This window comes from Salvelinus alpinus, chromosome 1, assembly GCF_045679555.1.
Source record: "Salvelinus alpinus chromosome 1, SLU_Salpinus.1, whole genome shotgun sequence".
NCBI classification, from domain to species: Eukaryota; Metazoa; Chordata; class Actinopteri; order Salmoniformes; family Salmonidae; genus Salvelinus; species Salvelinus alpinus.
The window spans coordinates 60,881,106-60,897,066 of record NC_092086.1 but is presented as its reverse complement, the minus strand read 5'-3'; the positions used below and the strand labels follow the sequence as shown (position 1 = coordinate 60,897,066).

At 41.9% G+C, this 15,961-nt stretch overlaps 1 protein-coding gene across 3 annotated transcripts in view; it reads left to right on the top strand.

Annotated features, from left to right (window-relative positions):
• The first annotated feature begins 839 nt into the window (after positions 1-839).
• LOC139582605 (rab11 family-interacting protein 1-like) overlaps positions 840-15,961 on the top strand; it is a 33,575-nt gene continuing 18,453 nt past the window's right edge. For 2 of the 3 annotated variants that reach the window (XR_011676385.1, XM_071412753.1), the window contains exon 1: positions 840-1,638. Coding sequence is in view for 1 of the 3 variants with exons in the window: in XM_071412753.1 (XP_071268854.1) it covers positions 1,259-1,638 (380 nt within the window). In the remaining 2 variants the exon portion in view is untranslated. The remainder of the gene's footprint in view (positions 1,639-15,961) is intronic. The other variant, XR_011676387.1, reaches the window with a different exon arrangement.

The window sequence follows — 15,961 nt, the reverse complement described above, 5'->3', positions numbered from 1 at the left end:
AAAACATATCATAAGAAATGGCTGATGGACATCCACAAATTAATACTTACCATAAGAAGCTTAAAATATCATACTAAATGGAGAGTCTCGGATTTATATACAGAATAATACGAAATGCTCCGAGCTTTATATCTATGTCTATTTCTATGGCAGATTCCAAAACTTTGGAGATAACAATAGATGGATGGCAATGTCAAAGATACAAGTTTCCCTTATCCATCTGTGGCTATAACATTCGTTAGCTAAATAAGGTTAGCATGCTAGCTAGCTATACTGACAGCTACTGACAGCAGTTATTTCTCCACTACACATGGAAATCACCCACAATGTTCACATCCCCAATTCGTGAATATGTATTAGCAGCCTGCATCATCCTTCAGAGGTGGAACCTAAAGGACATTTTATGGTATAGGCCAGGAGTTACGTCGAAATAGGGTGGCATTGCCCTCTTGTGGAGACCTTTAAACTATCAACTCTAATCCTCCAGATATTTATTTACATGATTGCACATGTGTCATCTTGATGCTGCAAAACAGTCAAAACCCAATTGTTAAGCCTTTGTTTTCCGTTTTTTAACAATTTCTGTATGGGACGTTATAATATCTAGCCTACATTGCGCAGTTGCCCAGAGTTGCTTTCCCGCTAGACTAGGACAACATGATTGGGTGGGATCTTTTTTATCCAACTTTTGCGATATCGACAATGAAAAACTCATATTGTAATTGCATGGATGATTGTAAAATAGTAGTCTCACAGTCACAATAATGCCACAATAAGGATTTTGATAGTTTAGTTTAGCTATCTCATTCCACCATGTAGGTAGGGAGGGGCGTGTTTCTCTTTCATTTTGCAGTATTCGTACTGTATGCGGGGCTCTTTTGTTAGGGAGGGCGGGCCGCAGGAGCACAATGAATTTTCAGATAGTAAAATAGTAATGCGATGAGGACTGACCAAAGCAGAACAATGACATGCGAGTGCCTCAAGGGCGGCATATCCAGCATTTCCACAAACTGACGTCGGTGACGTGCCGGAGCATTTTGGAGGAATTCTGCAGAGGTCCTGCGTCTGTTTGAGCAATCAAACATAGTAGCCCAAGTAACGGGTGATCCAGGCGCAAGGGCGAGGCGAATACATTGGATAGCATCGTCATCAGATGCGCAAACCGGTGGGACAGGTTCCAAAAAAGCAGTGGCAAAGGATGTCTATTTAGGACTTTTTACGCATTCACGCTTCCCCACTCCAGGCAACGGAATTTAAAATGATGTCACTTATAGAGTTGAACGATGACCAGAGATGGGTGCCTACACATGTGAATGTAACTGTCCTTTGTGCAAGGGGTTTGCGGACGAAGGGCAAACACGGGAGCCGTTATGTTTACACCATCATTCAGGTTGGGAAGGAGAAATACACCACCGGTTTGGTCGAAAAGGCGACTGTGCCAGAGTGGAATGAGGAATGTTGTTTCGAACTTCTCCCCGGAATACTGGAGGCTGGGGGTCGCAGTGCATTTCCCTCAGGGAGCGGCGACTTGGTCCTCACGGTCATGCACCGGGTGCTTATCGGACTTGACGTGTTTCTTGGTCAAGCAATCGTCCCTCTGGATAAAATATTTCAAGATGGAATGTGTCCCAGAGATGAGTAGGTTCTTTTCACTTACTCATTTAATATGCTTAGTGACGAGGAAGGTATTTCCACTGATTAGGCTACATGCAAGCCTAGGCTAAATGATCATTTTATTGCCATTAATTTGACGTGATTGACAGTAACATTTGTAGGCCAAACTATGGTATGTTGGTAGGGTGGGGAATTCCGACAAAATATGAGAAGAACTGGGCGTTTATTTACGGTGAAGATCAGTGGGCCGGGCCACCCCTGGATTACTGGTGCATAGTTGAACTACACTGAACAAAAATATAAATGTTGGTTCCATCTTTCATAAAACATATTTCATTCAAATCATTTTGTGCACAAATTTGTTTAAATTCCTATTAATGAGCATTTCTCATTTGCCAAGATAATGCATCCACCTGACAGGTGTGGCATATCAAGAAACTGATTAAACAGCGTGATCATTACACAGCTGCACCTTGTGCTGGGGACAATAAAAGGCCACTTTAAAATGTGCAGTTTTGTCACACAACACAATGACAGAGATGTGTCAAGTTTTTTGAGGGAGCGTGCAATTGGCGTGCTGACTGCAGACATGTCTACCAGAGCTGTTGCCAGATAATTTAATGTTCCTTTCTCTACCATAAGCAGTTTCCACTGTTGTTTTAGAGAATTTGACAGCGCGTCCAACCGGCCTCACAACTGGGGGGATTTCTGTCTGTTATGAAGCCCTTTTGTGGGGAAAAATGTATTCTGTTTGGCTGGGCCTGGCTTCCCAGTTGGTGGACCTGGCTGCGAAGTGAGTGGGCCTATGCTCTACAAGGCCCACCCATGGCTGCACCACTGCCCAGTCATGTGAAATCCAAAGATTAGGGCCTAATGAATTTATTTAAATTGACTGATTTCCTTATATGAACTGTAACTCAGTAAAATCTTTGAAATGTTTATTTATTATTATTTACCTTTATTTAATCAGGGAGTCACCATTGTGATCATTTTCTCTTTTACAAGGGAGCCCTGCATATACCATTTCATAACATCCATATGAAATCCAATATACCATATGAGAAACAATATAAAACGAATCAAATACAGCACAACACATATTGCACAGACAAACATAAATATACACAATATACACAAAACCCCTTACAATCAAAAAGAGTGGTTACATAATAATCATATTTAGCCTTTTTGATCAGTCTTACACATTGATTCCTCAGTTGGCTAAAATTTTGACAATTCAGGCCTAAGCCTGTGTTACTGGTGACCTTGTATAATTCAGGAATGAACCAGACATTTGTTCTACCTTTAACTTTCAGAGTTTTGAAGGGGGCATGACTATCTTCAATCATATTGAAGTCACTAAAATAAAGATTATGAAAAAAAGCTTGTTCACTACATTTTTTTCACCACAAGTTCCTCTTAGTGATGACAAAAGGCAGATTTATGCATTTTCACATCTCTGACACAGACAACTGGGAAATGGTCACTACAATCCAGGGGGAAAACCCCACTAGAAACATACACTACATGACCTAAAGTATGTGGACACCTGCTCGTCAAAGATCTCATTCCAAAATCATGGAGTTGGTCCCCCCTTTACCTCTACAACAGCCTCCACTCTTCTGGGAAGGCTTTCCACAAGATGTTTGAACAATCCTGCGTGACTTGCATCCCTTCAGCCACAAGAGCATTAGTGAGGTCGGGCACTGATGTTGGGTGATTAGGCCTGGCTCGCAGTCGGCATTCCAATTCAAGGTGTTCAATGGGGTTGAGGTCAGGGCTCTGTGCAGACCAATCAAATCAAATGTATTTATAAAGCCTTTCTTACATCAGCTCATATCTCAAAGTGCTGTACAGAAACCCAGCCTAGAAGAAACCTAGAGAGGAACCAGGCTATGAGGGGTGGACAGTCCTCTTCTGGCTGTGCCGGGTGGAGATTATAACAGAACACGGCCAAGATGTTCAAATGTTCATAGGTGACTAGCAGGGTCAAATAATAATAATAGACTCTTGATCTACTCGCGGTTGGGACATCGGTCCGAGTACAGTCGGCTGTGTACCTCAGTGGGAGATTTGGGTAGGGTAGTGATACTTACTACCCGGAGCTATAGCCTTTTACCCCTTTTAGGCTTAGCGACGTGTTTCATTTTGGAATATGTTGGGCATGGTTATTTTGTTCTATTTTTGTGTGGTGTCTGTGGACTGAGCAGTTGTCTCGGGGGCACATCCGTGGCTTGGGGGAATCTGCCAGCGTGCTGGGTGGTTTATTTCCTTGCCAGCGGGCTACAGTGCGTAATTACCCACCACAAATCTCCACGAAGACTAGGGTTGAGTTACTATAGGTTTTGGGGAAGCTCCATATACAGTGGGGAGAACAAGTATTTGATACACTGCCGATTTTGCAGGTTTTCCTACTTACAAAGCATGTAGAGGTCTGTAATTTTTATCATAGGTACACTTCAACTGTGAGAGACGGAATCTAAAACAAAAATCCAGAAAATCACATTGTATGATTTTTAAGTAATTAATTTGCATTTTATTGCATGACATAAGTATTTGATACATCAGAGAAGCAGAACTTAATATTTGGTACAGAAACCTTTGTTTGCAATTACAGAGATCATACGTTTCCTGTAGTTCTTTACCAGGTTTGCACACACTGCAGCAGGGATTTTGGCCCACTCCTCCATACAGACCTTCTCCAGATCCTTCAGGTTTCGGGGCTGTCGCTGGGCAATACGGACTTTCAGCTCCCTCCAAAGATTTTCTATTGGGTTCATCTCTGGAGACTGGCTAGGCCACTCCAGGACCTTGAGATGCTTCTTACGGAGCCACTCCTTAGTTGCCCTGGCTGTGTGTTTCGGGTCATTGTCATGCTGGAAGACCCAGCCACGACCCATCTTCAATGCTCTTACTGAGGGAAGGAGGTTGTTGGCCAAGATCTCGCGATACATGGCCCCATCCATCCTCCTCTCAATACGGTGCAGTCGTCCTGTCCCCTCTGCAGAAAAGCATCCCCAAAGAATGATGTTTCCACCTCCATGCTTCACGGTTGGGATGGTGTTCTTGGGGTTGTACTCATCCTTCTTCTTCCTCCAAACACGGAGAGTGGAGTTTAGACCAAAAAGCTTTATTTTTGTCTCATCAGACCACATGACCTTCTCCCATTCCTCCTCTGGATCATCCAGATGGTCATTGGCAAACTTCAGACGGGACTGGACATGCGATGGCTTGAGCAGGGGGACCTTGCGTGCGCTGCAGGATTTTAATCCATGACGGCGTAGTGTGTTACTAATGGTTTTCTTTGAGACTGTGGTCCCAGCTCTCTTCAAGTCATTGACCAGGTCCTGCCGTGTAGTTCTGGGCTGATCCCTCACCTTCCTCATGATCATTGATGCCCCACGAGGTGAGATCTTGCATGGAGCCCCAGGCCGAGGGTGATTGACCGTCATCTTGAACTTCTTCCATTTTCTAATAATTGCGCCAACAGTTGTTGCCTTCTCACCAAGCTGCTTGCCTATTGTCCTGTAGCCCATCCCAGCCTTGTGCAGGTCTACAATTTTAGCCCTGATGTCCTTACACAGCTCTCTGGTCTTGGCCATTGTGGAGCGGTTGGAGTCTGTTTGATTGAGTGTGTGGACAGGTGTCTTTTATACAGATAACGAGTTCAAACAGGTGCAGTTAATACAGCTAATGATTGGAGAACAGGAGGGCTTCTTAAAGAAGAACGAACAGGTCTGTGAGAGCCGGAATTCTTACTGGTTGGTAGGTGATCAAATACTTATGTCATGCAATAAAATGCAAATTAATTACTTAAAAATCATACAATGTGATTTTCTGGATTTTTGTTTTAGATTCCGTCTCTCACAGTTGAAGTGTACCTATGATAAAAATTACAGACCTCTACATGCTTTGTAAGTAGGAAAACCTGCAAAATCGGCAGTGTATCAAATACTTGTTCTCCCCACTGTATATCTCATCTCTCTTCTGTGGTGCCCAGTGTGATTGTCATTTTTCTTGTGGTCTGGTGTGTTCAGCAGAGGGAAAGAGCAAGAGATTTTTATTTTTTGTATTTACTTTTGACTATGGCATCTAATGTAGATGAGTTCATTCGCTTTCCATCAGAGGAACTGTTAGAATTATGTACTAAAGAACAGCTGTTGTTGATTGCTGAACACTACAAGGTTTAAATTAGTGATAAACGTCCAAAAAAAAATATTAGGTTAATATTGAAGGCCAATCTGATGGAGAGTGTTATTCTTGAAGTTACCACTGGGGCAGCCTCTGCGGAGGACTCGCCGTCTCCCCGTAACGTTACAATGGCCGCTCCATCGGTTAGTCTAGTAGTCTTCTTTTTGAACAGCAGAAAGAACTGCTTCTGTCACAGCTAGGGCATGACCGTGTAAAGTATGAAAAGGAGTTGGAAATTAAACAGGATCTGGAGCATGCTAAAGTCAAGCTGCAACAAGAGCGGCTAGAGCTGGTTAGGGAAGGAAAGCTCTCAGGGGAGAGTTTGCTCTGGGAAGGTGACTCAGATTTACCTCGGGGTCGTTCCTCTTTTGGTCGTGCCCCGGACACATTTGATATTGTTGGGAACTTACGGTTGTTGCCTAAATTTAATGAGCAGGACCCTGAGACATTCTTTTCATTGTTTGAGCGTGTTGCTGGTGCTAGGAGTTGGCCTGATTCTGACCGCACTTTAATGTTGCAGTGTGTGTTGACTGGTAAAGTGCAGGAAGCATATTCAGCTCTTAGTGTAGGTTAAAATGGCTGTGTTACAGATTTACGAATTGGTCCCTAAGGCTTACCGCCAATGATTTAGAACTTTAAAAAGGGATAATAAACAGACTCATGTTGAGTTTGCGCGAGAGTTATCTTCACAGTTTAATCGCTGGTGTTCCGCCTCTGCAGTTATAACTTTCCAAGGGCTGTGTGATCTGATTATGCTAGAGCAATTTAAGGACACAATCCCTGATCATATAGCCACGTACATTAACGAACGAAAAGTAAAGACTGTCGCTGAAGCTGCGGTTTTTGCGGACGAGTATGTTTTGACTCACACAAGTGTTTTTGTACAGCCCCGCATTCGGAGTGAATGGGGGCGTTTGGAGAGATCTGGGCCTCGCTCACCGAGATACTTTGGTTCACGGGCAGAGTTTGATTCAACTAGGGTTGAGCCTGACAACCGTGGTAAAGTTGATTTTGGTCAAGAGTGTCACTACTGTCAAGGTTCGGGTCATTGGAAAAAACGAATGTCTGGTTCTCAGGGCTAGGGGTAAATTCAGTGCTTACGTCAAATCTAAGCCTATGGCGTTAGCTGCGCCTGTTCCACATCAGTTCACTCCTGACACAGTGTCTCATGCCCAGGGGCATGTGAAAGTCCATATTGACGCAGACTATTTACCTTTCATTACGGAGGGTTTTGTGTCTGTTAGGAAGTAAGGACCTAGTGCCAGTGAAGATCCTGAGAGACACAGGTGCCTCTGAATCGTTTGTGTTGGAGTCTGTGTTACCCTTCTTTGCTGAGACTGATTTGGGGAATAGGTTTGAACACTCTGTCAGTTCCATTGCATAAACTGATGTTGGATTGTGGACTGGTGAAAGGTGAGGTTGTTGTGGGAGTGCGTCCTTCATTGCCTATTTGAGGGTATCAACGTTATCCTTGGGAATAACTTGGCTGGTGAGCGTGTATGGCCTGTCGTGTTTCCATCTCTAGTGATTTCCGCTAAGCCGTCATTTGTAGGGATTCCCGATGAGAGTGCGCAGAGTTTCCCAGAGGTGTTCTCTGCGTGTGCAGTGACGCTTTCTATGAGCCATGGCGACCTGGTCACTGCGCCGGCTAACGAGAATGCCACAAAGAAATCTGTCACTACTTTCCCTGTTATCCCGTTATCTGTACCCCGCTCCGATCTAATTTAATCAATGTGGCTGACCCCACATTAGAAGAGTTGCATGACCAAATTGTGCCTGTGGAACAGTTGGGAGATGTCGCCCATGGCTATTTTCTCCAAGAGGATGTCCTGATGAGAAAGTGGGTGTCTCATGGTAGTTGTTTTCTGGGGGAGGCGATTAGTCAGGTTGTACCAGTTAAGCTTCGTGAGTTGGTGTTGACAACTTCCCACAACAATGTTGCTGGACATATGGGTGTGTGGGAAACCTACAACCTCGTATGTATTAAGACATTTCTTTTGGCCTAGGTTAAAGAGGGATGTTTCTGAGTTCATCAACTTGTCACACCTGTCAATTAACTGGTAAACCTAATCAAGCTATTAAGCCGGTACCACTGTTTCCTATTCCTGTACTCAGCCAACCTTTTGAGTAACTGATTATTGACTGTGTTGGTCCTCTGCCTCGTTCTAAAAAAGGTAGTAGTTACCTATTCACTGATGTGTCAGACCACTAGGTTTCCTGCTGCCTATCCTCTCCGGTCTATCACGACTAAGTCTGTGCTAAAAGCTGACTCAGTTTATCTCACTGTTTGGAATCCCTAAGGTCATTCAGAGTGATTAAGGATCTAATTTCACCTCTAATCTGTTTGATCAGGTTCTCCGACAGCTCCATATAAACACAATTTGTCTAGCGCCTATCAACTGCAAAGTCAAGGAGCGCTGGAACGTTTCCATCAAACACTTAAATCTTTGTTGAGAGCTTATTGTACTGAGATGGATAAGGATTGGGAGGAGGGGTTGCCTTGGTTACTGTTAGCCGCTAGGGAGGTTTCACAGGAGAGCACGGGTTTCAGTCCAAATGACCTTGTGTTTGGACATAGAAGTCCACGCACCCTATCTGTTCTCCAGGATGACTGGTAGTCTCCCGAGCCCCCTCAGTCCCTGTTATCTTATGTGTGTGATTTCAGGCAACAACCGGTACGCTGCTGGTGAAATGGTTAAAGAGAAGCTATCATCTTCACAGGAGAGGATGAAGGGCATATATGATTGGCAAACTGAGCCTCGTCACTTTACTTTAGTCCAGGTGATCAGGTTCTTGCTCTGCTGCCAATTGTTTGTTCTCCGACTCTCCCACTCTGTCTGCCATATTCTCTCGTTGCTCTTGTTTTCCGTAATAGGATGTCAGTGGGTGGAGCTGGGAGGGTCGTCAGCGAAATGGGACACACCTGGGCTCGGGTGTGTCCCGGGATAAATACACCTCATTCCCATTCAATGAGGAGACTCTCTCCATGCACATACTGATCGATTTTGGTTGTAGCCGGTTTGTTAGCATTGGCACCTTTCTACACCACTCATTGTCACATTTATGCATGCAAACACTCACTTACACTACTGACTACACACACACACACCATTGTTCATTGTATTTAGTTTACTTTAGTTAATAAATATATTTTGATATTCCTCATCTCCACGTTGTCTCCCTTTTTGTTACGAACTTTGAGCCGGTTCGTGACAATATATAGTGTATTTATCTGGATTATTGTCAAAATAAGATCACTCAGGGTATATTTCGATGGATCTTTAGGATTTGGCCGTGTAGGCTCAGTTATCAGCTGAGATGGGTTTAGCTGAGAGCAAATCTGACACTGGCGTTCTCCAAATAATATAAAAAAATCACCCATAATTAATTGTTCAGATTTACCATACTTAGATAGAAATTCAGATAAAGCTGCGGGATTTAAGGTCAGATGGAGTCTCTAGTACAAGCATGCTATGATCAGTAGGTAACCCCTTATTTGAAAATACCATAGAATTGGTATAGATACAAGATTGTCTAGAACTGAACCATTGGGCCTATGCCTCAAGCGAGGACATGGTTTTTGTAGGCTGCCTGCCCATAGTCCCAATAATCATAGCACATAGCCTACTGTACAATACTATTGTGTACCATAACCCAGTTTAGATCACAAATTAGTGATTATTGTTGCAAGATGCAGGACTCGTTGGCTTGCCCTTTCTCCTACACAGTCATCTGCCATTCAGCATAAATAGTGACGATGGTGCAGTACTGCCATAAACCATATCCGGCCATCACAGAGAGCCTGGTCTCATAGACGAAAGGTAACATATTTAAAAGTACATCCGGGACACTGTAATTAGTATGATATGTTATGTTTGGTATGGTTACATAAAACAGATTACTTAAGGCAAAAACAAAAGGAGGGTGGTTGGTCGGAGTGGATGGGTGGGCGTATAACTCGAACGTCTAGTCACCCAAAGGTTGCATGTTTGAATCGCATCACGGACAACTTTAACATTTTAGCTAATTAATGACTTGCAACTAATTACTACTTTTTAGCTACTTTGCAACTACATAGCATTTTAGCTAACCTAAAATGCTGTAGGTAACCCTAACTCCAACCTCAAACATTTAACCTAACTCCTAAACTTAACCCTAGCTTAGCTAATGTTAGCCATCTAGCTAATATTAGCATTAGCCACCTATCTAACTTTAGCCACAATAAATTGGAATTCATAACATACGTTTAGCTAGTTCGTAACATATTGTACGTTTTACAAATTCGTAACATATCATACGAATTGTAATTCGTAACATATCATATGAATTGGATGATGGACAACCAGAAATTAATACATACCATATGAACATAACATATCATACAAAATGGGGTGTCGTGGATTTATGTACAGAATAATATGAAATGTTCTGAGACCAGGTTGTCACAGAAGAAACAGGTTGGCTGTAAGCAAGAACAGATCAGTACACATATCAACCTGAACTCAGGTGTAGACGTAACATAGTCTCTAAATCAGGGAAACGCCAATTAGTGTGATATGTTACATTTCTTATGGTATTTATGAATTTGTGGATGTCCATCCATTTTGTACGATATGTTACAAACTGCAATATATGCAATATATTAAGAATTTCCAAAAAGTATGATATGTTTCAAATTTTTTGTGCCTAACATAGTTAGGTAGCTAGGTGGCTAACATTAGCTAGGGGTTAGGTTAGCTAACATGCTATGTAGTTGCAAAGTAGCTTAAGAGGTAATTACAATGAACAAAAATATAAATGCAACATGCAACAATTTCTAAGATTTTACTGAGTTCATATAAGGAAATCAGTCAATTGAAATTAATTAATTAGGCCCTAAACTATGGATTTCACATGACTGGGAATACAGATATGCATCTGTATACCTTTAAAAAAGTTAGGGCCGTGTATCAGAAAACCTGTCAGTATCTGGTGTGCAGCGTGACATCTCCTTCGCATAGAGTTGATCAGGCTGTTGATTGTGGCCTGTGGAATATTGTCCCACTCCTCTTCAATGGCTGTGCGAAGTTGCTGGATATTGGCGGGAACTGGAACACACTATCATACACATTGATCCAGAGCATTCCAAACCTGCTCAATGGGTGACATGTCTGGCGAGTATGCAGGCCATGGAAGAACTGGGACATTTTCTGCTTCCAGGATTTGTGTACAGATCCTTGAAATATGAAGTGATGATTGTGGATGAATGGCACGACAATGGACCTCAGGATCTCATTACGGTCTCTCTATGCATTCAAATTGCCATCGATAACATGCATTTGTGTTTGTTGTCCGCAGCTTATGCCTTCCCAAACTATAACCCCACCACCACCATGGGGCACTCGGTTCACAATGTTGACATCAGCAAACCTCTTGCTCACACAATGCCATGCACGTGGTTGTGAGGCCGGTTGGACGCACTGCCAAGTTATCTAAAAGGAAGTTGGAGGCAGCTTATGGTAGAGAAATGTGCATTCAATTATCTGGCAACAGCTCTGCAGTCAGCATTCCAATTTCACTCTCCTTCAAAACTTGAGACATTGGTGACATTATGTTGTGTGACAAAACTTCACATTTTAGAGTGGCCTTTTATTGTCCCCAGTACAAGTGCACTTGTGTAATGAGCATGTCGTTTAATCAGCTTCTTGATATGCCACACCTGTCAGGTGGATGGATTATCTTGGCAAATGAGAAATGCTCACTAACATGGATGTAAAGAAATTTGTGCACACAATTTGAGAGAAATGAGCTTTTTGTACATATAGAACATGTCTGGGGTCTTTAATTCAGCTTAAATTAGGTTTTAGCAACCAGGAAATGGCGGAGTGATTTCTGCATGAGTCCAAATTTGGGATGGCGTATCGTTGCAGAATGCTGGGGTAACCATGCTGGTTAAGTGTAACTTGAATTCTAATTAAATCACTGACAGTGTCACCAGCAAAGCACCCCCACACCATCACACCTTCTCCTCCATGCTTCACGGTGGGAACCACACATGCGGCGCTCATCTGTTCACGTACTCTGCGTCTCACAAAGACACAGAGGTTGGAACCAAAAATCTCAAATGTGGACCAAAATACAGATTTCCACCGGTCTAATGTCCATTGCTCGTGTTTCTTGGCCCACTTAAGTTGCTTCTTCTTATTGGTGTCCTTTAGTAGTGTTTTTTTTGCAGCAATTCAACCATGAAGGCCTGATTCCTGCAGTCTCCTCTGAACAGTTGATGTTGAGATGTGTCTGTTACTTGAACTCTGTGAAGCATTTATTTGGGCAGCAATCTGAGGTGCAGTTAACTCTAATGAACTTTTCCTCTGCAGCAGAGGTAACTCTGGGTCTTCCTTTCCTGTGGCAGTCCTCATGAGAGCCAGTTTCATCATAGCGCTTGATGTTTTTTGCGACTGCACTTGAAGACACTTTAAAAGTTCTTGACATTTTCCAGATTGACTGACCTTCATGTCTTAAAGTAATGATGGACTGTCGTTTCTCTTTTGCTTATTTGAGCTGTACTTGCCATAATATGGACTTGGTCTTTTACCAAATAGGGCTGTCTTCTGTATACCACCCTGTAGTGTCTTTAGTATCATTAAAGTTGAAGACTGTTATTTTATCAAATCAATACTCTGTAATTATTATTACGTGATTAAACTAATCATGTAAATGTAATTAACTAGAAAATCTTCAGATTACAAAGTTAGAATTTTCCGAATATAACTTCAGATATTTTAATATCTGATCAATTAGTCTTTTATTAATGAATTATTCTTTACCTTACGTCAGTCTCATTTAAAACGTCGTAGAATTCTTAGTTATCTGCACGAACCCTGCCTAAACTATGAATCATCCATACACCAATTGGCTTAATCATTTATTTACTAACGAACTAAATAATCACAGAAATGCATAACAAACAAACAGTAGATATTGGTTACTAACAACGATAGGGAAAAATCCCCTAGTGGGCTAAACCAATAAATAAACCAATATGACGGCTTGTTATACAAAGAAAAGGGTGTGTGGAACGATAAAGGAGCGGGAAAGACTAAATGGATCACTACACACAGTGGATAATTATATTAATTGAAATGCTACTCCTTTGCACATGAACGCTCGCTCATTCGGGAATAATTGCAAACAATATATTTACGCCCATATGTCGTTGTTGTCTTCTCTGTTGGACTCGTCGGTCTGTCTGCTGGAGAGTCAATTCATCAGAGAGTCTCTGGTTACTTCCCCAGAAGTCACAATGTCTTTCATGGTTGTAGCTCTATCTGCGGCTCCTGATAGTGTCTGTTGTAATGGATACGTCAGGCGTCCATTGTTCTTAGAATAGATGTTTCAGCGGTTGTCGGTACTCGCATCCTAGGTTTACATCATTTCTAGCTGCAGTCTAGTAATTACTATCTAAGATTTGCTCTTATTCTGTAGGGATCGATAGTCTCAGAGTTTAACCACTTCCAGCCATGTAGCCAATGCACGTGGTATGGTTAGGAATTCAACAACCATTGCAACCTCAGCTTACACCGGGGTTTGCGTGGTCTGATGTGAATTTCCTCAGAAGTGGGTTTTATTCGTAACAATAGAAAAGGGTCAGCTAAAAAGCTTTTATTTGTCTTTAAGGCGCAGTGTTGTATTTTGAGACAGGCTTGAATAAGATAAGTAGCCAATAAGTAGAGGGTAGCATAATTTGTCTAATTCTCTGTAATAATGGTATGGGAATAATAATGCTTTTTTTTGCAAAGTGGTTTCTTGCATCAAACAACACAACAACATTTTCAGTCACCTCCTTATCTAAACAGGTTAATGTCAAGCCCTGCATGTTTTTTCAAGTCTCGTGGAATGTAGGCCTACATTAAACACCACACATTGGCTGCTAATGTAGGCTGAATGATAGAAAAGCTATTTCCATGTTAAAATGTCAAGGGATGCTTTTTCTCCATAGGTTTTTGATGGTAGTCCACTCTGGTAGGCCTACATTATGATCAAATAGACACAGTAGCCTACTTGGCCACTGTTAAAACTGTAACTTAAAGCAGGTACAGCCTCAGTGTTCACAGTAAACGCACGCTGGAAGTTGCACCAAATTTTTACAATGTTCAAGTTTGCGCTCAGCAGACCTGAAATTTGCTCACTGCGGCAACATTTGTGTTTAAAGGTGCAATATCCAGAAAACACTAGCCATTTCCTGGTTGCTAAAATTCTAATAGTTTGCCTAATTTCAGTTTATGTGTCAAAACAAGCAATGCATAGTGTAGAGAATTATTGTACCATCTAAACCACTGTGAAATACAGTAACAGTCAAAAGTTTGGACACACCTTCTCATTCAAGGGTTTGTCTTTATTTTTACTATTTTCTACATTGTACAATAATAGTGAACCACATATGGAATCATGTAGTAAACAAAAAAGTGTTAAACAAATCAAAATATATTTGAGATTTGAGATTCTTCAAAGAAGCCACCCTTTGCCTTGATGACAGCTTTGCACACTCTTGGCATTCTCTCAACCAGCTTCATGAGGTATTCACCTGGAATCCATTTCAATTAACAGATGTGCCTTGTTAAAAGTTAATTTGTGGAATTGCCTTCCTTCTTAATAATGTGTTTGAGCCAATCAGTTATGTTGCGACAAGGTAGGGGTTGTCATGATGTGGCCCTTTCTGGGTGTAGATTGTGGCTTCCCCCTCTCTCTCTCACTCTCTCCTACACCCAGGTTCTGTTATCTCAGGCCATAAATTCCTGGCGGAGACTCTCTCCAACTGGTCATGCAGAGAGAGAGACCACACGGTGAACAAAGGATTTAACTTCGCCGAACTCCTAAATCCCCAAAATGGGAGAATTAAACAATATGTCCATTTTGGAGAATGTGGAAACAGTCGTTGGAGAAGCCAGCTACGACCCGGTCCATTTTGTTTCATGTTTGTGACCTCATGAAAGACAATACAGCCACATTACCATAACTCTGTTTATACAGGTGCCTCAGTTATGAGGTTTGCATCTAACTCTTGTATAAAATGAATGATTAAAGATGAAACTATTTGTGAAATGATGTAATGTGAGGTTAACCTTTAATTTGAGAGAATTGTATTCCCTGTAAAGTTTAACTAGTCAGTGGCCATGCCCCCGTGAGCACAGACAGGATCAGGCGACTCACTTTTCAAAGATGTCTAGAAATGTACACGTTTTTGTGCTCTTATAGGAAGAAATCACTCCCCTATTGCTGACTACAAATTTTCTATAACTGAGCTAATGACGTACTAACTAGCAAAGGATATGAACAAAATATGCACACGTGGCTACATGCAGCTCTCGCTTTGATCTCAAAACAAGCGCATCTACTCACAAACACTCATGCTGTAAACCCAGTCCAGTTCCAAGTAAATGGCACAGATCCATATATGGCAATGGTCTATTTGCATATAGGCCTACTGCAGCTCTGATTGTTTATGCTGCACCGGTCTGTGTAGAGTACCGGCTTGTCAGTGCAATAGAATCCTACTCCGATGCGTTCTGCCTACAACAAAATCTCTTGCATAGTTAGTTTTGTTTCGGTATGCTGCATTGAAAGTGGCCAATATTGCGTTGATTCGATCACAATCACAATTGATTAAACGGAAATGTTGATAGTGTTAACAGGGAAAACTCTAGAACAGTGGACACTAACCTTTTCTGATTCAAGATTAATTTCTGAATCAAATTGCAAGCCGAGATCTACCGCTCAGATTTTTTTAAACATGACTTCAAAAAATTAAGCCTATGCAAGATTAACCTATTAAAAGCAGTACTGTAGCAGTGAGGTATAGGCCCAATACATTATCACCGCATATTGGATTTGCTTGAATTGCCCTGCCAATGCATTGTTGTTCTGGCCATTTATATTTAAACATTTGAGGTAGGCTATGTGATCACACCGGTAATAGATCCATTGTTGTATTACTTGTGAGGCACAGCTGAGTGAGCATACATTTAAATAATTAGCTTTTTACTTTTATTTTACTTTTATTTTACTTTTATTTTACTTCACAACCGATGGAAAAACTGCATCTGATGGTCAGTCTCAGTGGAGGGAGAGAGCATCAAACTGAGGGTCTGCCTCTCAACATCCCTCCGCTCTCCCTTTC